The sequence below is a fragment of the Hemiscyllium ocellatum genome, chromosome 2 (genome assembly GCF_020745735.1).
Source record: "Hemiscyllium ocellatum isolate sHemOce1 chromosome 2, sHemOce1.pat.X.cur, whole genome shotgun sequence".
Classification (NCBI taxonomy): Eukaryota; Metazoa; Chordata; class Chondrichthyes; order Orectolobiformes; family Hemiscylliidae; genus Hemiscyllium; species Hemiscyllium ocellatum.
Window position 1 is genome coordinate 30,344,073 of NC_083402.1, and position 25,565 is coordinate 30,369,637.

Consider the following 25,565-nt stretch of genomic DNA (forward strand, 5'->3'; position numbering starts at 1 on the left):
TATTGATTAGATATGATGCTACATGTAGTTAGTGTGGATACCATGGCATTTATTTTGGAGGACAGTGTCATGTAAAATCACATTTTCCATTAATAATAAACTGAGGCACATTTTGGAAGGTCTGAAAAGACAGGTTTTGCAAATCTTTTCTATAAAGTGGGCACAAATCCAAAATTGACAAAATAAATTGCTAATTCAAGCATTTAGTAATTCATGGTGAGATTGTATAAATGGAAAAAGAGACCTGGATTCCACTCATACTTTTCGTTGCTGTTCCAGGTTTGTATCACTGATTCCAGCAGGGTATATTACTGTGGTAAGAGTAGTTTTCTCTGGCAATTCAAAGTGGAATGCCTGTGGTATTGGGACAGTCTTTCCATTTGTGTATCGTTCAATGCAGTTGTCCATTGCAGATAGTTGTGCAGTAACTGCTTCCACAAACTGATCCTGTACCCTGTCAAAAACATCATTTACAGTTACTGTTAAAGGCATATGTTTTTTTAAAGAAACATAATTATATATGTAATTTATTTGAAAAGAAACCTGTTACAACTCAGAGACAAATCTGTGTGTAGGATTACCCCTCCAGGAAGTAGCATTACTTCATAATTAATGGTGAATCATTTAAAATAAATATCTGTACATTAATTAGGCATACTGTTTTTGCTGCATTTTCTTTCATTTGTCAATCAAATTTATAGAAATCAAATTTCACAGTTCAAGCCCCTGCTTAATACCAGATGCAGAAACATCATTTAAACTGGAAATTGGTTGAAAGATCCACAAAGTTTGATTGAACTCATGATGGCAGTTCTCTTCCCTAAAGGACGTTAGTGAATCAGATGGGCTTTTCCCAACAATTAAAAATGGTTTCATAATCATGTTAGACTCATAATTCTGAATTTTTATTCAATTCAAATTTCAACATCTGCTGTGGCAAGATTCAACCTGGGTGTCCAGACATTACTTGGAACTCTGAATTAATAGTCAGCAATATACAGTACCACAAGACATCACCTCCCCCTTGGGGAGTGGCTTGGAGAGGTACTTGCAGGTAGTGGAGTTCTCATGTATCTGCTTTAAATGGAAGCGGTCATGAATTTGGAAGGTGCAGCCAAGGGAACCTTGGTGAATGTCTACCGATCATCTTGTAGATGATGCACTCTTCTGTTGATTGTCAATGATGGAAGGAATAGATGTTATGTTGATTCCAAACAAGGCTGTAATGTCCTGGATTGTGTCAAGCTTGTTGAATGATGTTGAAGCTGCACACATCCAGGAAAGTGGATACTATTCCATCACACTCTTAACTTATGCCTTGTAAATGATGTTCAGGCTTTAGATAGTCAGGAGATGAATGACTTGCAACAAAAGCAGAAATTGCTGGCGAAACTCAGCAGGTCTGGCAGCATCTCTGGGAAGTAAGCAGAGTTAACGTTTCAAATCCAGTGACTCTTCGTCAGACCTCATGATGGTTCTGATGAAGAGTCACCAGATGAAGAATGAGTGACGCACTTGCTAATCTCCGACCTGCTCTTGTAGCCACTGTATTTATATGCAAGTCCACTTGAGTTTCTGGTCAATGGTAGCCCCCAGGCTGTCGATAGTGGTGGATTCAGTGATAGTAACAACAATTAATATGAAGGTCATTATATTGTCTTTTATTGAAAATGGTCTTGCTTGGTAATTTTGCGGTACAAATGTTACTTGGCACTTGTCAGCCCATGCCTGGATATTGTCCAGATCTTGTTGCAGTTGAACATGGACTGCTTCAGTAACTGAGGAATCATGAATGATGCTGGGCTTTATGCAATCATCGGCGAACATCCTCACCTCTGAACTCATAATGGAGAGTTGGTATTGATGAAGTAGCTGAAGATGCTTGGGCTTAGGACTTGTACTTCATTTGCCAAATCTTTGTCCACTCAAACAGTCTATATTCCTTTGTTGGCTCTTATGTTCTCTTCATAACTCACTTTCCTACCTATCTTTAGCTGCCATACTGTATTTATATGGTGAGTCCAGTTGAGTTTCTGGTCAATAGTAACCCCAAGGGTGTTGATAATGGTGGATCCAGTGATGGTAATGCCATTGAATATCAAGATGTTTAGATTGTTTCTTATTGGAGATGGATATTGCCTGGCATTTATGTGGCATGATTTTTACTTGCCACTTGGCAGCCTAAGGCTGGATATTATCCAGATTTTGTTTCATTTGAACTTGGAATTCTTCAGTATTTGAGGAGTTGCGAATAGGGCTAAACGTAGTGTAATCATTGGCGAACATCTCCACTTCTGGGAGGGTCATTGATGAAGTAGCTGAAAATCGCTGGGCCAAGGACACTATCCTGAGGAACTCCTGCAGTGATGTCCTGGTTCTGGGATGATTGACCTTCAATGACCCCAACCATCTTTCTATGTGCCAGTTATGACTGCAACCAGCAGAGAGTTTGTCTCCTGATTCCTCTTGATGTCACACTCAGTCAAATGTGGCCTTGATGTCAAGGGCTGTCATACATGCCTCATATCTGGATTCCAGCACTTCTGTCCTTGTTTGAATTAAGACTGTACTGAGGTCAGGAGCTGTGTGGTCCTAGAGGAACCCAAACTTAGTGTCAGTGAGTAGATTGTTCCTAAGTAGGTGTTGCTTGATAGCATCGTTGGTGATACCTTCCTGATGATCAAGAGCAGTCTAAATGTTATTGCAAATGCTTCAGGCTTACCTTTTGCACTGATGTGCTGAATTCTTCCATCATTGAGGATGGAGATATTTGTGGAGCTTTTTCCTCTTGGAAATTGTTTAATTGTGCACCATCCTTTATAACTCAGTGTGGCAGGACTGTAGAGCGTAGATCTGATCCATATGTTGAGTGATTGCTCACTCTGTCTACTACTTGCTGCTTATGATGTTTGGCACACAAGTAGTCCTAGGAGAAAGTGAAGACTGCAGGTGCTGGAGATCAGAGTCGAGAGTGTAGTGTTAGAAAAGCACAGCAGGTCAGGCAGCATCTGATGAGCAGGAGAATTGACATTTCGGGCATAAGCCCTTCATCAGGAATTAGGCTTGTGGGTCAGGGCTGAGAGATACATGGTAGGGGGGTGGGGTTGGGGGAGGCAGCTGGGAAATGATAGGTGGATGAAGGTGAGGGAGAAGGTGATAGGTCATTGGGTGCACTGATGGACTGGTCGGGAGGGTGGTGCCGAGTTGGAGACTTGAGACTGGGATCATGTTGGGGGAGGGGAAATGAGGAAGTTGTTGAAATCCACATTTATCCAGTGTGGTTGCAGGGTTTCAAGGCGGGATATGAGGCATTCCTCCTCCAAACATCGGGTGATAACGGTTTGGCGTTGGAGGAGGCCCAGGACCTGCATGTCCTTGATGGAGTGTGAGGGGGAGTTGAAGTGTTCAGCCATGGAGCACACAGGGTGCAATGGATGGAGTAGATGACATTGGTCTCCTCTACAATTCCGCCTCGGGTCCCTGCAACTGCACGGATAAATGTGGATTTCAACAGCTTCCTCATTTCATCTCCACTTACATTAACCCAATCCCAAGCCTCCAATTTGGCACCACCTTCTGGACCCATCCATCACTGCCCCCTCTGACCTATCACCTCTCCCTAACCTTCATCCACCTCTTCCTGACGAAGGGCTTATGCCTGAAACAATGATTTGCTGCTCTTCAGATGCTTTTCTAGCACCACACTCTCGACACAAGTAGTCCTGTTTGGTAGATTCACCAGGTTGACATCTCATTTTTAAGTATGCTTGTTGTTGCTCATGGCCGTCTGAACTCTCCACTGAACAAAGGTTGATGTCCTGGCTTGAGTGGGACATATGGCAGTCATCAATGTTACAGATTCGTCGGAGTATGATTCTGCTATGTTGATAGGCCACAGTACCTTGTGTATGCCCAGTCTTGAGTTGCTAGATCTGTTCAATGTCTATCCCATTTAGCACTGTAATAATGCCACATAACACACAAAGGGTGGTGTTATTAATATGAAGGTGGGACTTTAGTTTGTGACAATCTGAACTTTAGAACTTGAATAACTTCATGGATTGAAAGAATAATTTCTGGAATAAATTATTTCACGAGATGAAATGGATAAGGAGAAAATGTTATAAAAAAATTAAGAGCAACATGCTAATTAACCAACTCCAGGAAGAAGGAGTCAAAGCAACATAAGCAAGCTGTTCCTGGAACAGAGGAAGTACACTGCTTGATAACCTGCTGCCTCATGATAAATGGACAATCAAGACTGTCTGCAGAAAGATTGTACTGAAGTAAAGGGGTTAATTACAAGATAGGCTGTTTCAAGCAGACAGCTAATGCTGAATGTAACAAGGAACAGGGAAACGTCTTCTGATAAAAAGGCAAGCTAGATCTGCCATATTCTGTTGTCTGCCATTTTCAAGATCAGGAATATTGATTCATCAGCTGAGGTAGGGTGGTATGTGGTAAATAGTAGGAGATCAGCAGACAGCATTTGTTTAAAGTGAAGATAAGTGGTTTATAGGAGATCTAAGAAAATAAAATGGCACCCAGAGGGTGGTTGAGACATGAAACATGCTGACCGAGAGGCTGGTGGAGTTCGGTACTCTCATAGTACTTATAGCAGGTTATGGGTCAAGTGCAGATTAATGGGAATAGTACAGTTTGGTGGATGCTAACCATGATGAAAATGATAGGACTGTTTCTAGGTGTAAAACTGTATGAGCATGACTTTATATCTTTAGCATTACCTAAGTTTCTAGATTAATAGTCTAGTGATAATACCACTAGGTCATTCATTTCCTTTCAGTTCTAAACATTTCCTTCGAAGAATGCACAAAGACAGAGGTTAAAAAGCCAGTTTAATCTCCAATGGAGTTGGCTAGTAAGACCGAATACTCCCATTTGTTCCCTTCTGAGTTCAAGCATCAGTGTGCCATGAAGTTTCCAGTTGAGAAACTATTCCCTTGTTACCCCTATGATTCAGGAAAAGACTCTCTCTCTCTGTGAGACTGCTGAAAACTAGTTTTAAAAAAAAGAATCAAGACAAATAAACTTCCATTAGCCTATCAAACCAAGAATTTTGAAAATTATCTGTTCAATTTCCAATGTCAGCGTTACCTATTCGGCCCAATAATAACCATAATGTCTTATTTGCTGTTAATGAATAATTCAGAGACTGATCTGTATAATCTTTTATTTACCTTTTATTTCTAATCTGTGCATATTTGTATTATATAATCATGGAGTTTTATAACGTGGAAAGAGGCCCTTTGTTGTATGTATGCGGGTCATCAAGCACCTATCTGCTTTAGTCCCATTTTCCAGTACTCGGTCCTTAGCCTTGCGTGTTGCGGTGCTTCAAGTGGTCACTTAAATATTTCTTGAATGTTGTGATGGTAACCCATCTTTACCACCATTTCAGGTAGTTAGTTTCAGATAGTCACCACCCTCTAGAAGAAAATAATTCTTCCCTAAATCCGAGTTGATAGGACAGCGTTGGAGGCTGAGGGGGTGACCTTATAGAGGTTTATAAAATCATGAGGGACATAGATAGGGTAAATAGACAAAGTCTTTTCCCTGGGGTGGCAGAGTCCAGAATTGGAGGGCATAGGTTTAGCATGAGAGGGGAAAACATTTAAAGGGACCTAAGGGGCAATTTTTTCAGTCAGAGGATGGTGCATGTATGGAATGAGCTGCCAGAGGAAGTGGTGGAGGCTAGTACAATTGCAACATTTAAAAGGCATCTGGATGGATATATGAATAAGAAAGGTTTAGAGGAATGTGGGTCAAGTGCTGGCAAGTGGAACTAGATTAGGTTAGGATATCTGGTCAGCATGAACAAGTTAGACCGAAGGGTCTGTTTCCATGCTGTACATCTCAAAGACTCTATCACAGTCCAATGGTAAAATGAATTCAGCAAATGCCTCAAAATAAATGCAATCAGCAAATATTTACCTTAAAATAGGATAGAAGCCCTATGTTAAGATTTCTTTAATCAACAAAGTATTGTTGATCCTGGACAACATTATTGCAGTGTTAACATCCTAAATGAATTCAGAAATCCTTCAATAAATAGAGCAATATGTACTTTCCCCATGGCTCCTCTGGATTCGCGAGTACCACCACATCGATAGGCAGAACCAACTTGAAGTGGATATGTGACATCTTTCTGTGGTGGATTACAACTTCTTCAGTGTTATCAGCCTGCACCATCTCAAACAGAATCTGCATATTTATTATTTTCTGAAAGTTAAAAACAGTTATGCTAGAGTTATTAGAATTCCTCAAGTTTGTAAAGTCGGGAACAACTTACAGAGTTGGAGAACACAATGTTAGCAGTCGGTAAACAAAGCACTAGGTTGATCAAAAATGCAAGCACAGGACTTGAATTTATCTAAGTATTTGAAACTTAGAATGTTGCTAATGTCCATTCCCATTGCCAGAATGATCTGTTATATTAGCATAGCAGGCAGCATGCATTTGACCAAAATGCAAAGCCACCAGCTTTACACATAAGACAAGGGCAGATATACACCATTAGAGTTGAATCCTAAGAAAGCAAAATAAATGCTAATCTGAGCAGATGCTGAAAAAAAGTTTGCCTTTTTTTATTATAAATCAGAATTATTCTAAACATAGTCTGAGAATTGGTGCCAGACCATTAGGAAAAGATATTGGAACTCCTGCAAGGTGGTAAATGTTTGGAACTCTCTTCCACAAATGGCCGTGGATGCTGGATGAATTGTTAATTTTAGATCTGCGGTAGATAAATACTCGTTAAGAAATGGTATTAAGGGATATAGACCAAAGACAGGTATATGGAATTAGACAACAGATCAGCCATGATCTAACTGAATGGTGGAACAGGTGAAGTAGTTAAATGGCCTACTCGTGCTCCTAAATGTTCTTTGAACGATCTCCAATGTTCAGAGATACTTGAAATTCATTATAGATGCTGCCTCAGCAGAAATACTTGTAAAACACAAAGTCCTTAAAATCAAAGTATTAAATCTACATGCCTACCAGTGGTACGATCTTTAAGAATTGGATATTGGAAGCCTTTTGAAGTAAGTCACTGACCTCAACCCTGAAATATAAATTGTAACCTGTGGTAAGTTAGGACAAATAGAATCTGACTTGTTCACGTTTCAGTATCCTCTATCAATATTGGCAAAGATGGTTTGAATAAAATGGAGACAGAAACTAATTGAACTTTTTCATTTCTATCTGTGTAAAAAGGACGAGAAAAGTATGACGATCTAGATTTCTTTTATTCTTGTCCATTTGATCAGCATGATTACATTAAACTCGGTGGATGAGAGTAGCACACACCATCATGACAGGACGATGGGCATGGGCACAGATTCCATTTGTTCTGTATCACCGATTTGTCTTTATAGTCTAACATTGTATGAAAAGGCTGAATATACAAGACATTTTGGAAGTTTTAAAGAAACATTAATACATAATTAAACCTGTCCAAACCCTGTGGAATGATTATCAGAACTTTAATTCTTAGGCAGGATTGGCTGACTAGCAGAAGGCTGACAGTAGGGATAAAGGGGTCTAATTCAGGATGGCAGCAAGTAACTGGTAGAGTTTTATATTAACAATATGGACAAAGGAACTGAGGGCATTGGTTGCTGTGTCTGTCGATGGCACAAAAATAATTGGAGGGACAGGTAGGGTTGAGGAAGCCGAGAGACTGTAGAAGGACTTGGACATACTAGGTGAGTGGGCAAAGAAGTGGCAAGTGGAATACAATGTGGAAATTCGAACATTATGCACTTTGGTAAGAAGAATAGAGGCATATACTATTTTCTAAAAGGGCAAAGACTTCAGAAATCTGAAGCACAAAGAGATTTGGGAGTCCTAGTTCAGGACTGTCTCAAGGTTAAGCAGGTTCAGTTGGTGGTTAGGAATAGTATTTATTTCAGGAGGGCTAGAATAAAAGAGCAGAGATATACTGTTGAGGCTATATAAGGCTCTGGTCAGATCCCACTTGGAATATTATCAGCAGTTTTGGATCGTGTTTCCAAGGAAGGATCTGCTGGCCTTTGATGGTTTGAGAAGAGGATTAGGAAAATGATCCTGAGGATGAAGGACTTGTCATACGAGGAGAGTTCAGAACTATGAGTCTATACTTGGTGGAGTTTAGAAGGATTGATACTTGCAGAATACTGAGAGGCCTGGATAGAGTGGATGTGGATAAGAGATCTCAAGTAGGAGAGACTAGGGCTTGAGCCTACAATGTCAGTGTGAAGCAATAACCCTTTAGAACTGAAATGAGAAGGAATTTCTTCAGCACGAGGGTGGTTTATTTATGGAACACATTGCCGCACAGCCCTGTGAAGGCCAAGTCATTGAGTGTATTTAAGACAGAGATAGATAGGTTCTTAATTGGTAAGGGGACAAGAGTTATGGGGAGAAGGGAGGAGAACAAGGTTGAAATACATAGGAGCCATAATTGAATGGTGGAGCAAATTTGGCGGGCTGAATGGCCTAATTCTGTTGCTATTTCTTATGGACTTTTAGGAATAGCATTGAACATTCAACACTGGATGATTATTGGGATAGAAATGGTGTGAAAAGATATGAGAAATAGGCAGAAGATTGGCCCTAGGTAATGGAACCGGTGCAGGCATGATGGACAAAATAGCCTCCTTCAGTGCTGTAAATTTTATGATTTTGTGAACATAACAAAAATCAATTGAAATTGCGTTTGCTTTTGTCTTCATTTCTACATTACAAGAATAACTACCTTAAATGACACTTTAAAAGTTACTGTCTGTAAAATGTTTGGAGCATCTCGAGTTGTGAAATATAAAATATTAATTGAAATCTTTCTTTCCAAAGATCTACTCACATTAATAAATTTCATGAAGAGAAAGAAAATTGAAGTAATGGGCATCAAATAGTTATCAAACCAATGCAGAACTCTGGCTACAAGTTTGGTATTCAAATGTAGTGAGAAAGTAACTTTTAATAGTACATGTGTGCACACTGCTTAGCAGCGTTGGAGGGAAAGAAAGAGTTTATTTATTGCTATTTGTTGCTGCATCTCTTACACTTCCACCAAGCAAGAATGAAATTAGCTCCAATTTATTTTTACTCGTTGTTCAGAAGCCTGGGTTGAGGCTGGACAGCTGTTTTGCAAGACAGAACCCAATAACATGGGTTCTATTCCTGCACCAGCTGAGGTTGCCATAAAGGACTCTCCTCAACCTCTTTCCTTACCTGCCGCGTGTGACGCTCAGGTTAAACCGCTACCAGTTGTCTCTATCCAATGAGTAAACAGCCCTACAATAGGTGGAATTGTGGTGACTTCATCTTTACTGTCTAGGCTGATGCATTTAACTATTGTCTGGTTGTAAAATATTTTGTGAAGTTAGAAAGAGGATGTGACTGCCAACTGAATAATTTCTAACAAAGTTGGGTAGAGAGATGACTACATTGTAACTTTTTCACTTCTGGCACATGGACCAACATCTTTCCAATGTGATAAATGATTGGAGCACCAGTGAAATCACCCTATTATGGTTTTTGCTAAGCTCCACCACATCTTGTACTGCACAGACACTTCACTGGTTAGTGGGGAGCTTCTCCTGGAATCAAAGATCAAATGTGAGGAGTTTAGTGAATTACCACATTTGTTTGGCATATCAGTAATAATTTCTAAAAGAAAATTCATAAGTTAAAAAAGTGATCTGTGATACTTGCAACACATAAATTCAGATTGCTCTTAGCTCTAGCACTGTTTGTAATATATTTGTAACCACCTTCATCAGCATCTCACTGTTGTATCACTTAAAATATTGTCTTACTTGAGTTTCTCCAGATTTTGGACAATCCAATTTTAAACAAATCAATTCTTTAAAGACACATGAGGCAGAGGTTTCGGGTGAGAGGGGAAAGATATAAAAGAGACCTCGGGGCAACATTTTCACAGAGGTTGTACGTGTATGGAATGAGCTGCCAGAGGACATGGTGGAGGCAGGTACAATTGCAGTATTTAAGAGGCATTTGGATGGATATATGAATACAAAAGATTTGGAGGGATATGGGCTGGGTGCTGGCAGGTGGGACTAGATTGGGTTGGAATATCTGGTTGGCATGGACGGGTTGGACCGAAGGGTCTGTTTCCATGCAGTACATTTCAAAGACTCTATGACTCTATGTACCCATCTGATAGTTTAATTCATGCACCATGACCCTTATTGTGATCCTAGTAGCGGCAACCCTGGCACCAAAAACATGCACTAAAGTAGCTCTGAGGTATTTAACAGACTCCATTCTTCTACTTACGTAACATATTTTAAGATGGCTTTGCACTGAGTGTCATCTTGTAGTTCTGATGGCTGTGTGCTGGCATGGGCTTTGGGCCATATATATAATGAGCCACCAAAACCATTTAGGACGAAAGCCTCTGAATTTACCTTTGATATCAGTTCTTTAATGGCTTCCTTAAAGCCTGCTTTGATTCCTTGTTGTAAATTCAATGAAAAGAAAATAAAATAGGTTATAAATGCTGTTGATGCCCACACTAAAAAGTACAGCTTGAATCTTCCATTATGCTTCTGTAAGTAATAAAACATTATCCTTATATAGGGGGCAAATTTAATTAATTTGAAAAATTGCATGCACACCAAGCTAAACGTTTTGCTGCTAAGCATGTTCATGAAGATATTTTTACTGACGAAGGAGACTAAATCTAGGGGACAGATTTTAGCAATTATAATTGTCTCTTTAAGGATGAAGATGAGTAGAATTTGTTTCTCTAAGAGGGTTGTTCATGTTCCTCATAAAACATTAGAGACTGAGCCATTGAATTTATTCAAGGATGGTTTGGGTAGATTTTTGAAAATTATATGGGAGGTTCCTGGAAACAAAATGGCAAGCAATAGAATTAAAAGTTCCACAGTTATACTCCACAACCACCTGATGAAAGATCAGTGCTCTGAAAGCTAGTACTTTCAAATATACCTGTTGGCCTATAACCTGGTGATGTGTGATTTTTAACTTTGTACACTCCAGTCCAACACCGTCACCTCCAAATCAAGTAAAATATCATCTAACATCAGGTGTGTGCAAACCTTGGCTTCTTCTTCTGAGCTATTGATGTGAGAATTGGATTCACTGTTTTTGAATGTATCTCAGTGCTTTGAAGAATGATGCATGCCATGTGATGGTGTGTGAACCATACTTCACGGTGGTCATTGATTTGTTTTATGTGCTTCTATGTGTGATGAAGGTTCAGAACATGATATTATTGTTCGAGATCTTTGGTTCTAAATTGAAAGAATAATGTGTAGCTTTAAATTTGGTTTGTATTTGTATATTGTATGTGTTAAGAAGAGGATGAAGTAGTTTTTGTTTCCTTGTTAATTTGTGAGTTTTGATGTCAGGGAATCTCAAGTTTGAAATTAGGGATAATATTAGATTGAAAGAGGAGATGAATAAAATTGCCAGAAAGAGGAACAAAACTAAGGATTGGGAGCTTTAAACTTCAGCAAAAGAAGACAAAAAGTTTGATCATGAGGGGAATTGCAGTATGAGAGTAACATTGCAGGGAATACAGAAACTGACCATAAAGGCTTTTATAGATATGCGAAGAGCAAAAAAGATGAATAAAGACAGATGTGGGTCTCTTAAAGCCAGAACCAGGAAAATGATAATGACGTGCAAAGAAACAACTAAAGAATTAAACAAATAAAACCATGAGACATAAGAAATTAGGCCATTTGGGCCATCACGTCTGCTCCGCCATTCAATCGCAGCTGATAGGTTTTTCAACCCTATTTTCCCACTTTCTCCCTGCAACCTTCGATCCGCTTGGCAATCAAGAACTTATCTATCTCTGTTTTAAATATACTCAATGACCTGGTATTCCACAGCCTTCTGTGGCAATGAATTCCACAGATTCACCACTCTCTGGCTAAAGAAATTACTCCTTATTTCTGTTCTAAAAGGTCTTCCCTTTACTCTGAGGCTATATCCTCAGGTCCTTGTCTCTCCTGCTAATAGAAACATCTTCCCAACATCCACTCTGTCCAGGCCTTCAGTAGTCTAAAAGTTTCAGGCAGATCCCCATCATCCTTCTAGACTTCATCGAGTATTGTCCCAGAGTCCTCAAATATTCCTCATATATTAAGTCTTTCATTCCTGGGATCATTCTGCTGGACCCGCTCCAGGGCTGATACATCTTCCAGGGCCGAAAATTGCTTACAATACTCCAAATGTGGTCTGACCAGAGCCTTATAAAGCCTCAGCAGTGCATTCCTGCTTTTACATTCTAGTCCTCTTGAGATGAATGACAACATTGTATTTGCCTTCCTATCTACCAACCCAGCCTGCAAGTTTTCTGTAAGAGAAACCTAGACTAGGACTCCCAAGGCCCTTTGCATTTCAGATTTCTGACTTTACTCCCCATTTAGAAAATAGCCTATGCCTGTATTCTTCCTATCAAAGTGCATGACCTCACATTTTCCCATGTTGTATTTCATCTGCCACTTCATTGCTCTCTCTCCTAACCTGTCTAAGTTTTCTTGCAATCTCTCTGCCTCCTCAATACCACTTGCCCCTCCACCTATCTTTGTATCATCTGCAAATTTAACCAGAATGCCCTCAGTTCCTTCATTCCAGATAATTAACATATAAAGTGAAAAGTTGTGGTCCCAACACCTACCCTTGTGGAACACCACTAGTCACTAGATTCCATCCTGAGAAGAACCCTTTCATCCCCACTCTCTGTCTTCTGCCAGACAGCTAATCGTCTATCCATGCTCGTCTTGGCCTCTAACACCATGGGCCCTTATCTTACTTAGCAGCCTTCTGTGCGGCATCTTATCAAAGGCCTTCTGGAAGTACAGATAGATAACATCCATTGGCTTTCCTTGGTCTAACCTGCTTGGTGCATCCTCAAAGAATTCTAACAGATTTGTCAGGCATGACTTTCCCTTGATGAAACCCTGCTGACTTTGCCTTATTTTACCATGTACTTCTAAGTAAGCAAAAATCTCATCCTTCACAATGGACTCCAAAATCTTACCAATGACTGAGATTGGGCAAAATCAGCCTATAATTTACCATTTGCCTTGCTTCCTTCTTAAATGGGTGGGGGCGGGGGGGGTTACATTACCAATTTTCCAGTCCTCTGGAACTCTCCCTGAGTCCAGTGATACCTGAAAGATCACTACTAAAACCTCCACTCTCTCTTCAGCTATCTCCTTCAGAACTCAGGGTGTAGTCCTTCTGGCCCTGGCGATTTATCCACTTTTAAACTTTTCAATATTTCTGGCACCTTCTCCTTGGTGATGGTCACAGTATTCATTTATGATTCGTGTCTTCCACTGTGAAGACTGACACAATGTACTTATTCAATTCCTTAGCCATTTCTTTGTTCCCCATTACTACTTCTCCAGCATCATTTTCTAACAGCCCAATGTCCACTTTTGCCTCTCTTTTGCCCTTTATATATCAAAAGAAACATACATCAGTTCTTCACAAAAGAGGACACAATAACCTCCCAGAAATATGAAGAACCAAGCATCTAGCAAGGGGGCAGAATTGAAGCAAGGCATAAGTGAGAAAATGATGCTGAGGTAATGAGGCAAACAAATCACCAGATCTCATCATCCATACTCCAGAATACTAAACAAAGTAGCGCTTGAAATATTAGATGGTGGTCATCTTTCAGAATTCTGTGGACTCTAGAGGAATTCCTACAATTGGAGGGTGGCAAATATCATCTCTAAAAAAGGAAGGAGAGAAAAAAAATGTATTGTAGACTTCGTAACCTAACATCAGTCATGAATAAAACTATTATAAGAGTCTATTATAAAAGACCTGGTAACATAACATTTGGAAAATATTAACAGGATTGGACAACACCTGGTTAGTGAAAAGCAAATCATGCTTAACAAATCTACTGGAGTTTTTTTTTCTAAGCATGTAACTCATAGAATAGATAAGGGAAAACCAGTGAATGTGTCATTTTTGTATTTTCAATGGTTTTTGATAAGGTTAGTAACCCTGAGGCTCCTCAGGATATTCTGTCATTCCACATAGACATGAAGGGCGTTGTTCAGTTTGACAGCTCTTCTTCAGACGCCTTCAACATTTGCAGCGGTGTGAAGCAGGGCTGTGTGATTACCCCACCCTGTTCGGTATTTTCTTTGTAATCATGCTGAAGCAAGCTTTTGGAACATTAATTGATGGTGTCTACCTCCACACCAGATTGGATGGGAGGCTGTTGGTCTGTCCCAACTGACGGTGAAAACCAAGCTTTGTGAAGTACTCATCAGGGAAATGTTGTCTGTAGAATTCACGGCACTGGCAACACACTCGCAAGAGCAACTGCAATGCCTCGTGGACATCTTCTCAAGAGCCTGCCAGGACTTCAGCTTGACCATCAGCCTGAAGAAGACAAATGTGTTAGGTCAAGGCGTTGAGCCACCTCCCTGCCATTACCATCAACAATTACGAGTTAGAAGTAGTCCACAAGTTTACCTTGGCTCCACCGTCGCGAAGAGTCTCTCCCTAGACTCTGAAATCAACAGATAGATCAGATGAACAGCCTCAACATTTTTCAACCTGACAAAGAGCGTCTGGGAGAACAGAAATCTGACGACGCACACCAAGGCTGCAGTCTACAGGACCTGTGTCCTCAGCACACTGCTTTATGGCAGCAAGACTTGGAGCCTGTACTCCAGACAAGAGTGGCATCTCAACACCTTCCACCTTTGCAGCCTGAGACAATCCTGGACATCAAGTGGACTGACCGAGTCACCAACAATGAGATCCTGGCCTGAGCCCAGACACCCAACCTCTTCACCCTGCTCCAACAACTCTGCCTCTGCTGGCTGGGCCATGTACACCACATGTCAGATGGGAGGATCCCGAAAGACCTGCTGTATGGGAAACTGACAAGGGTGGCCCCATCTTTGTTTCAAAGATATCTGCAAGACAGATATGAATTCACTGAACATGAATGTCGAGAGGGCATTGCAAGTGATCACTCTCGCTGGAGGCTGGAATTACGCAGATGTCTAAAAAGAGGAGAAGAGAAGCTGAGACTTGCTGCTGAAAAAAAGCGCACCCGCTGAGAAAACAGCACCAAGACAACACCAGAGACTGCCACTCCCATGTGGGCCTGTACAGCCACAACGATGCTGCTCTACCACAAAGATTGAAGCAAGACTTCCCAGGCGCAAATCCATGGTCTCACGATGCTAACGAATGCCACCTATGTTAGTAGGCATCACTAAAGCACATTGGGCGGGTTAACCTATTGACATGGATTGAGATTTGGTTGACAGGTAGAAAACTTACGTGTGGGAATAAATGGATCTTTTTCAGAGTGGCAGGCAGTAACTAGTGGATATTGCAAGGATCAGTGCTTGGAGCCCATCTATTCACAGTATTTACATATGACCTAGATAAGGGAACCAGAAATGACATTTCCAAATTTGCTGATGCCACATAATTGGGTGGAGTTGTGGGGAAGGTTTCAAGATTTAAAGAGGTTTCAAGATTTAAAGAGGTTTCAAGTTGGATGAGTGGGAAAACGTATGGCAGATTTAGCACAACATGGCCAAGTGTGAAGTTATACATTGCCTGGACATGAAATAATATTTACCATCATTGAGTTGCAATTGGGAGCATCATAGAGTACATGTTACTTTCACATAGTATTTTTCAATTTGCTGATGCCAGTGAAGTTCTTAGCATACCATTCAGAAATTTATTTGGAATTCATAACAAACACATATGTGTTGATAATCATCAGCAGACCTGTTGCAGCGTGAAAACTGATGTGTGTCTCATTGTCCAGAAATGACTTAAATCCAGCATTCATTATGATACCTTTGAATTGGATCAGAGTTTCCAAACTCATGTGGATTTTAACTTTTATGACCGAAAAGGTTTGTATTATTTGGTTCATAGAGGAAGGGACAATCCTGAAGTTTTAAAAAATTTTGTGTCCCATAAAATTGACAGCTGTTTCTCTATTTGGGAGAACACAGGTATCTGAGGAATCATTCATCATTGTTGCACCTGGTTGTTGTATCTGAAGAGGAGTCTCTATATTGGCTACATTCTCTTTTTGCTTCAGAACATACACACGGCATACCTTAGCATGGTGTAAGCCTTAGTAGTTGATTTTGCTGATGAACAACAATCACGAGAATTTTCCACAGAATTTTCACTTTCAGCCTGACCCTTTGCCTAGTGTGGGTAAACGCTGTCACAGTGAATTATTATTTGAACAAGTGAATACTCTGTTTGTGAGACTGCTGACTCTGATTTATATTGGTTTTCTGCAATGAGCAATGAATGTAATTTCCTAAAACTGAACTTGGCGTGTGTTAGTGTTACAACATGGAGGCAAACAGCCAAATCAAATCAGCCACCTATCCCTGTATTTACAACACAGTAAAATAAATGCACTAAATGACCATCAATATTGCCCCAATAGTACCTGGCCAGACTTTTTGAATAAGTGATATTAGACACCACTTGATAGCTTAAATAAAAAAATTAACATTTTTTCATTAAAACAGAAGCTCTAACTGAGCTAAGTTAAACAACAAGGTAATCTCATTAATATCTGTGATTTAAACCCAATCTTCTTTGATCTAGCCCCCACTTACACATAGACAAGTAGACACAATTAAGGGATAAATTAAAACAAAAAATAAATAAGATGTAATTAGCCAGATCACTTAAGTAATTTCAATAGTACATAGTATCACAGACACATGGGATTGCATCTTGCTTGATTTCTGAAAAAAAAAGGTCAATTCAAATAGCTACCAGTAGGCTCTGAGGAATGTTCACTTAATTCTTACAATGGAATTCTATTATCTGAATTTTCAATAGCTTGGTGATGGGAGGATGACCAGAGAGTAGCCAAACCTCACTTCTTTAGCTTTCACAGCCACAGCCCCACAACCCTTCTAGTTCCTCTTTCTGTTTTTTTTTCCAGCATTCTCTTTTTGGCTCTGGCCTTCCTATATAGGTCCCTTGATCTGAACATCTGCCAAGACATGAGCGCAATGCATTTCTAGGGCCTGCATACCTATCTTCTTTGAATAATAAACAACCAGCAATTAAATTTCAGGCCAGGCCCTGAAAACAAATATCACTTTGGCTGTTTTTCCTTTTCTTCAAAACAAATTGCCCCTCACAGTCCAAAAGCCACCTCAACTCTCACCTCCCTATTCCTTCCACTGGTACAAATGTATAAAGTGAACAAAATGAACATTCTACATTCAAAACAGTATCATGTATTACTAATTCATCTGGCTTTCTTAAGCAGACATTGAATGATCAAAGTCTTTATAGTGATGCACAGACTTCCTAATTTGTTCAAATTACACAAGAACGATGAAGTGAGAAGCAAAAGTAGAGAATGTTGGAGAAACCCAGCAGGTTTGGCAACATCTGTAGAAAGAGAAAAAGAGAAAAAAAGAGAAAAAGACAGATCTGGCAAACCTGCTGAGTTTCTCCAGCATTCTCTGTATTTGTTTCAGATTTCTAGCATCGACAATATTTTGTTTCTACAGAAATGAGAAGCAAATAGTTTATGTGAAGATATGTCAGGATACTTTTTTTTAGAGAAGTAGAACAGCTTGAATTTCTTGGAATGAAGCTAAGAATTACAGATATGAATAATTTCAATGGGTCGTCTTCTTCTGGACTCACAGGCATATGAATTATTGTAATTAATATCTAAATAAGGTGAATCATATCAAGGTGACATCCCACAGATCTCAGACTGCACTACTCTCAGTAGCAGAGTCTTCAATGGTAAAGGAGTTCAAGATCCTTTTGATTGCAAATCTGAGTGAGTTTAAATATGAAACAAATGAGCTTCGATCAAATGGATTTTCTTGATTCCTTGTTATGCTTTTCTGAATCAGAAGGTGGCTCTATTTCCAACCTGAAACTACATATCTCTAATAGCCCTGATCCAGAGTCTTATCAATCAAACAATCAAGAGTTTTGCGTGATTAGATGAAAAATTAGAAATTGTTCCAAGAAACTGGAGTTAAATCTTTTTATGATTACCATTGAGCAGTGAGACTGCTGAAATGGCACTTAATTGGAAAGGGCTCATATTGCAAATGACATTTCACAAATGTGAAATTTTATTTAATTGCACAGTAAATGAGCTACATGCACTGAAAAATGGTTAGCTTAAAGCACTGGATTTCACCAGAACAATATTCTCATACAGAATTTTAGCACACAATATCGTATTGCTTAGCAGACTTTAAAAATTCTGGTTAATCAATGATAGAAAAGGCCATATTAATAATATAAAACAGAATGACTTAAATGCTGGGAACATCTGTAATAAACAATTACTCACCGTCTATTTTACTGGTGACTCCTTCCAACTCAATGCCTCCCTTTAATCGAAACAACAAATTTTCAGTGTCAAGTGGCAGCTGAAATAAATTGATTGAAATAAAGTAATCAATCTAAGTAACATGTTAGATCTGCTGTGCGCCTTACACATTGTTTTCCTACTCTTTTATTAAATTTGAGCATCTATTACCAATTGTTTTGTAAATTCTTTCATAGGGTCTAGGAGTCACTGGAAAAGGCAGCAAGAGTTCCATTCTTAATTGTCCTTGACAAGCTCTTGTTGAGTAAAAAGTGAGGTCTGCAGATGCTGGAGATCAGAGCTGAAAATGTGTTGCTGGTTAAAGCGCAGCAGGTCAGGCAGCATCCAAGGAACAGGAAATTCAACATTTCGGGCAAAAGCCCTTCATCAGGAATGAGGAAAGTGTGTCCAGCAGGCTAAGATAAAAGGTAGGGAGGAGGGACTTGGGGGAGGGGCGATGAAGATGTGATAGGTGGAAGGAGGTCAAGGTGAGGGTGATAGGCCGGAGTGGGTGTGGGCGGAGAGGTCCTTGGTGGAGTGGGAGGGAGAGTTAAAGTGTTGAGCCACGGGGTGGTTGGGTTGGTTGGTCCGGGCGTCCCAGAGGTGTTCCCTGAAGCGTTCCGTAAGTAAGCGGCCCGTCTCCCCAATATAGAGGAGGCCACATCGGGTGCAGCGGATGCAATAGGTGATGTGTGTGGAGGTGCAGGTGAATTTGTGGCGGATATGGAAGGATCCCTTGGGGCCTTGGAGAGAGGTAAGGGAGGAGGTGTGGGCGCAAGTTTTGCATTTCCTGCGGTTGTAGGGGAAGGTGCCGGGTGTGGAGGTTGGGTTGGTGGGGGGTGTGGACGTGACGAGGGAGTCACGAAGGGAGTGGTCTTTGCGGAACACTGAAAGGGGAGGGGAGGGAAATTTATCCCTGGTGGTGGGGTCCGTTTGGAGGTGGCGGAAATGACGGCGGATGATACGCTGTATATGGAGGTTGGTGGGGTGGTAGGTGAGAACCAGTGGGGTTCTGTCCTGGTGGCGGTTGGAGGGGCGGGTCTCAAGTGCGGAGGAGCGGGAAGTGGAGGAGATGCGGTGGAGGACATTGTCGATCACGGCTGGGGGGAATCTGCGGTCTTTGAAGAAGGAGGCCATCTGGGCTGTGCGGTGTTGGAACTGGTCCTCCTGGGAGCAGATGCGGCGGAGATGAAGGAATTGGGAATATGGGATGGCGTTTTTACAGAGGGGCCGGGTGGGAGGAGGTGTAGTGCAGGTAGCTGTGGGAGTCAGTCGGTTTATAGTAGATGTCTGTGTTGAGTCGGTTGCCTGAGATAGAAATGGAAAGGTCTAGGAAGGGGAGGGAGGAGTCTGAGACAGTCCAGGTGAATTTGAGGTCGGGATGGAAGGTGTTGGTAAAGTTGATGAACTGTTCAACCTCCTCGTGGGAGCACGAGGCAGCGCCGATTCAGTCATCGATGTAGCAGAGGAAAAGGTGGGGAGTGGTGCCAGTGTAGTTGCGGAAGATGGACTGTTCCACATATCCTACGAAGAGACAGGCAGGTGCCCATGGCTACTCCTTTGGTTTGGAGGAAGTGGGAGGATTGGAAAGAGAAGTTGTTCAGGGTGAGGACCAGTTCAGTCAGTCGAAGGAGGGTGTCAGTGGAAGGGTACTGGTTGGTGCGGCGAGAAAGGAAGAAGCGGAGGGCTTTGAGTCCTTCGTGATGGGGGATGGAGGTGTACAGGGACTGGATGTCCACCGTGAAGATAAGGCGTTGGGGACCGGGCACCACCCACGCCCTCACACCTCCTCCATGATTTTCGCTTCCCCAGTTAAGAAGAATCTAAAGGGATTTTACAAATTTCTTAAGGATAAAAGAATAACTAGGGAGGGAATTGAACCCCTTAAAGATCAGCAAGGCCATCTATGTGTAGAAACGCAGGAGAAGAGGGAATTACTAAATGAGTATTTTGCATCAGTGTTTGCTATGGAGAAAGACATGAAAGAGAGAGAACATGGGGACATAAATAGTGACATCTTGAAAAATGTCCATGTTACAGAGGAGGATGTGCTGGATGCCTTAAAACACATAAATCCCTGGGACCTGATCAAGTGTACCCTAGAACTCTGGGGGAAGCTAGGGAAGCGATTGCTGGGTCCCTTGCTGAGGTACTTGCAACAACAATAGCCACAAATGAGGTGCCAGAAGACTGGAGATTTGCTAATGTGCTGCCACTATTTAAGAAAGGTGGTAAGGAAAAGCTAGAGAAATATAGACCAGTGAGCCTGACATCGGTGGTCGGCAAGTTGTTGAAGGGAATCCTGAGGGACAGGATTTACATTTGTTTGGAAAGACAAGAACTGATTAGGGTAAGTCAGCGTGGCTTTTTGCGTGGAAATGGTGTCTTCCTAACTTGATTGAGTTTTTTGATTAGATTAGATTCCCTACAGTATGGAAACAGGCCCTTTAGCCCGATCAGTCCACACTGACCCACCGAAGAGTAACCCACCCAGACCCATTCCCCATATTTATCCCTGACTAATGCACCTAACACTTTGGGCAATTTATCATAGCCAATTCACCTAACCTGCATGTCTTTGGATTGTGGGAGGAAACCGGAGCACCCGAAGGAAACCCAAGCAGACACGGGGAGAATGTGCAAACTCTACACAGACAGTCACCTGAGGCAGGGATTGAACCTGGGTCCTTGCACTGTGAGGCAGCAGTGCTAACCACTGAGCCACCATGTCACCCAAAAAAAAGCAAACAAAGCCAACAAAGCCCAAAAAGCAGTAACGAAGAGGATTGATGAGGACAGAGCAGTGGACGTGATCTATATGGACTTCAGCAAGGCATTTGACAAAGTCCCTCATAGTAGACAGGTTAACAAGGTTCGATCACATGCAATACAGGGAGAACTAGCCATTTGGATACTGAACTGGCTTGAAGGTAGAAGACAGAGGGTGGTAGTGGAGGATTGTTTTTCAGACTGGAGGCCTGTGACCAGTAAGCCACAAGGATCAGTGCTGGGTCCATTGCTTTTCATCATTTATATGAATGATTTGAATGTGAACATAAGAGTTATGATTAGTAACTTTGCAGATTACACCAAAATTGGAGGTAGTGCACAGCGAAGAAGGTTACCTCAGCGTATAACAGGATCTTGATCAGATGGGCCAATGGGCTGAGGAGTGGTAGATGAGTTTAATTTAGATAAATACGAGGAGCTGCATTTTGGAAAAGCAAATCAGGGCAGGAATTATAGACTTGGGTCCTGGGGAGAGTTGCTGAACAAAGAGACCTAGAAGTGCAGGTTCATAGTTCCTTGAAGGTGGAAAGGATAATGAAGAAGGCATTTGGTATGCTTGCCTTTATTGGTCAGTGCATAAGTATAGGAATTGGGAGATCATGTTGTACAGGACATTGGTTAGGCTACTTTTGGAGTACTGTGTGCAATTATGGTCTCTCTGCTATAGGAAGATGTTTAGAAACGTGAAAGGGTTCCAAAAAGATTGACAAGGATGTTGCCAGGATTTGAGCTATAGGGAGGATTTGAGCTATTGGGAGAGGTTGAAGAGGCTGGCGCTGTTTTCCCTGAAGCATCAGAGGCTGAGCGATGACCTTACAGAGGTTTATAAAATCATGAGGGGAACAGATAGGGTAACTAGGTAAACTCTTTTCCCCAGGCTGGGGTTAACCAAAACTAGAGATCATAATTTAAGGTGAGAGGGGAAAGATTTAAAAGGAACCTAAGCAGCAACGTTTTCACGAAGAGGGTGGTGCGTGTATGGAATGAGCAGCCAGAAGAAGTGGTGGAAGCTGGTACAATTAAAACATTTAAAAAACATCTGGACAGGTATATGAATAGGAAGGGTTTAGAGGGATATGGACGAAATGCTGGCAAATGGGACTAGATTAATTTAGGATATCTACTTGGCATGGACGACTTGGACTGAAGGGTTTACTTCTGTGCTTTATGTCTCCATGACTGTATGATATTGAAGGAATGGGGATGTCTTTGCAACTCAGGATGGTGAGTGACTTTGAGGGGAACCTGCAGCTGGTGATGTTTTCATCTATTTGTTGCCCTTGTTCTTTTTGTAATGGTTGTGAGTTTTGAAGGTGCTATTTAAGGAACTTTGTTGAATGTTTGCAATATACCTTGTACATTTGTAGACATTGCTTCTATAGGGCATCTATATTGGAGGGCATGAATGTTCGGGATCGTGATACCAATCAAGCAGACTGCTTTGTTCTGGCTGATGCTACGCTTCTTGAGTGTTATTGAAGCTGTACTCATCAAGTGGGAAATATTCTATCACACTGTTGTGAGTGTAGATGGAGGACAAACTTTGGGAAGTCAAGTGGTGAATTACTTTCTGTTGGATACCTGCCCCCGACCTGTTTTTGCATTTATATGGCTAATTCCGTTCAGTTACTAGTCATCTCCAGGATGTTGATAGTGGGGGATTCATTGGTGGTCATGCCATTGTGTGTAAAGAGGTGATGGTCAGATTCTCTTTTGTTCAAAATGGTCATTGACTGACAATTGCGTGTGACAAATATCACTTGCCACCCATCAGCCCAACTCTGGAAATTATCCAGGGCTTGCTTTACTTGGACATGGATTGCTTCAGTATCTGAGGAGTTCTGAATAGTGTTAAACAGTTTGCAATCATCAGTAAACCTCTGCAGTTCTAACGTTATGATGGTGAAAATCTCATGAATAATGCAGCTAGAGATGATTGGGCCAAGAACACTACCCTAAGATATGTTTACAGAGTTGTCCTAAAGTTGGATGACTGACCTCCAACAAACTTAACCATTAGCCAGGTATGACTCCAACCAGTGGAGAGTTCTCACCTGATACTCATTGACTGCAATTTTCCTAAAGCTTCTTGATGCCACACTCAGTGAAATCATGCTATGACAACAAGGGCAATCACTTTCTTCTTACTCTGAAATTCTGCTCTTTGTTCATGTTTGGACTAAGGTTTGTAAGAAGGTCAGGAATGAGTAGCCCTAGTGGACCTCAAACTGAGCATCAGTTAGCAGGTTATTGCTGAATAGATTTTGTTTATTAGCATTGTTGATGATACCTTCTATAAATTTAGTGATGATCGAGAGTAGACTGATGGGGTTTTAATTGTTTGGATTAGATTTGATTTGTCCAACTTTTTGTGTACAGGACATATGTGAAGAATTTTCCACATTATTAGTTAGATATCAGTGTTATAGCTTAGCTAGATGGCAAATTATTGCAGATTCTGCCAGATAAGTCTTCAAGACTGTTACTAGAATGTCGTCAGGCCCATAGTCTTTGCAATATCCGGTACCTCCAGCCATTTTACAATATTACAAGTTGGCTGAAGAATGGCATCTGTGATGCTGGGGCCCTCTGATGGAAGTCAAGATGGAGCATTCATTCAGCATATTGTAATTGCTTCAGCTTTATCATTTGTATGGATGTGCTGGGCTCTACCATTGTGGAGGATAAGGATATTTGTGGAACCTCCATCTCCAGTGGGTTGTTTAATTATTCTCCACCATTCACAACTTGATTTGGCAGGACTGCAGAGTTTAGGTCTAATGCATTGCTTTCGGAACCCTATAACTCTGTCTATTACTTGATTGACACCTCATTTTTAGGTATGCCTGGTTCTACTCTTTGCATGCCCTCCTGTACCCCTCATTGAACTGAGGTTGATCTCTTGTCTTGATGGAGATGGTAGCGATGGGCAGTATGTCAGACCAATATATTACAGTTTGTGTTAAGAGTATGATTCTGCTGGAACTGATGGTCCATAGCACTTGCAAGAGGGGGAGGGGACACACTTGCATAATCTTTCATGCTGGTCAGGTGTGGGATGGTTCTGTTTGTGAGGATTCTATTCTTTTTTATTGTTTGGGTAGTGGATGGTTGAGTTGTCTGTGCAGTGAAGGAGTCAGGTCATTAACAATTACTCAGGCAGTTATAGCAGTTAGTTAGGCAGGGGGATAGTGTGGTGGGGATCTAATATAGGAGGTAATTACGTAGTGATGTTGGGTGTCATTGAGTATGCAGTTAAATCCAACAGAGTGGCCCAAGGTTCCATCCTGGGCTAAATATCAGAGACATTTGTGGAGGGTCCCAGGCAGCAAGAAACAACTCATCTTAAATTTATGGTAATTTTCTGATTCAGAAAGACCCCAACCAATTTCAGAAGGCAATAAAAAACTTTATTGCTTTTTGAGATACCTATAACATTACCAAGTCAATTTTACAAGCATATATACTAATGCACCACAAAATTTGATTCCATTTTTGACAACTTTCACTGCCCATCTTTTTAATCCTCTCCAGGCTCAAGAGTTCATTATCAGGCCACATTTCATACACTAGGTACTTTTATGCTCAGCATACTTCTTCAGGGCCTTCTGACCTGCAGGTTAGCTCTGCCCTGCTCCTCTACAATTCTGATACTCACCATTTTTTTTCTACCACTCACGAGCCAGAGGTCACCCTAAGCACTAAAATCCTTTTGATTCTCTCTGCTCCAATTGGCCCAGAACAAGATGTGTATTCTCAGTTACCATGGCAACCATTCAGTTACCATGGTGGACATCTTTGTGAGGGGCAACAATAATTGAATCATTCTAGCCAATCAAAATCCAATCTAAGTATGGAACAATTAAACAGAATAGTGGGACCATGTGTTTTGGTGGTGGAGTACCAGATATGGACTGATTAATATATAAGATAAGAAGTCATGGAGTTGGGGGTGATGTATTAGCATGTATGGAAGATTGGTTTACAGATATTAAGCAGAGAGTAGGGCTAAAAGGGGCCTTTCAGGTGGCATCCTACAACCAGTGGAATATCACAATGATCAATACTAGGGCTTCAGTTATTTACAATCAATATTGATGACTTAGATGAAAAGGTTGAGAGTCATGAACTAGATTTGTTGACAATCGAGCACTAGAATGTCATACATATACTGCAAAGAGGATAAAAACAGATTAAGTGAATGAACAAAAGTTGGCAAGTGGAATACTGTGGCAAGTGGGAATTTATTCACTTTGGTTGAAGGAATAGATAAACAGAACATTTTTTAAAAAGCATGATACTAATGGTCCTGCCACTGGATCAGTATTCCAGAGACTTAGGTTAATGCTCTTGGTTCATGGGTTGAAATACCACCTTGGCAGTT

At 41.1% G+C, this 25,565-nt stretch overlaps 1 protein-coding gene across 1 annotated transcript in view; it reads right to left on the reverse strand.

The window, feature by feature from the left end:
- LOC132821376 (ufm1-specific protease 2-like) overlaps positions 1–14,867 on the reverse strand; it is a 48,914-nt gene extending 34,047 nt beyond the window's left edge. Inside the window, exons 1-3 of the mRNA XM_060833961.1 lie at positions 14,778–14,867; positions 6,086–6,240; positions 262–454 (exon numbers count right to left, since the gene is read on the reverse strand). Of these exons, the coding sequence (XP_060689944.1) occupies positions 262–454; positions 6,086–6,240; positions 14,778–14,867 (438 nt within the window). The remainder of the gene's footprint in view (positions 1–261; positions 455–6,085; positions 6,241–14,777) is intronic.
- Positions 14,868–25,565: the final 10,698 nt, after the last annotated feature.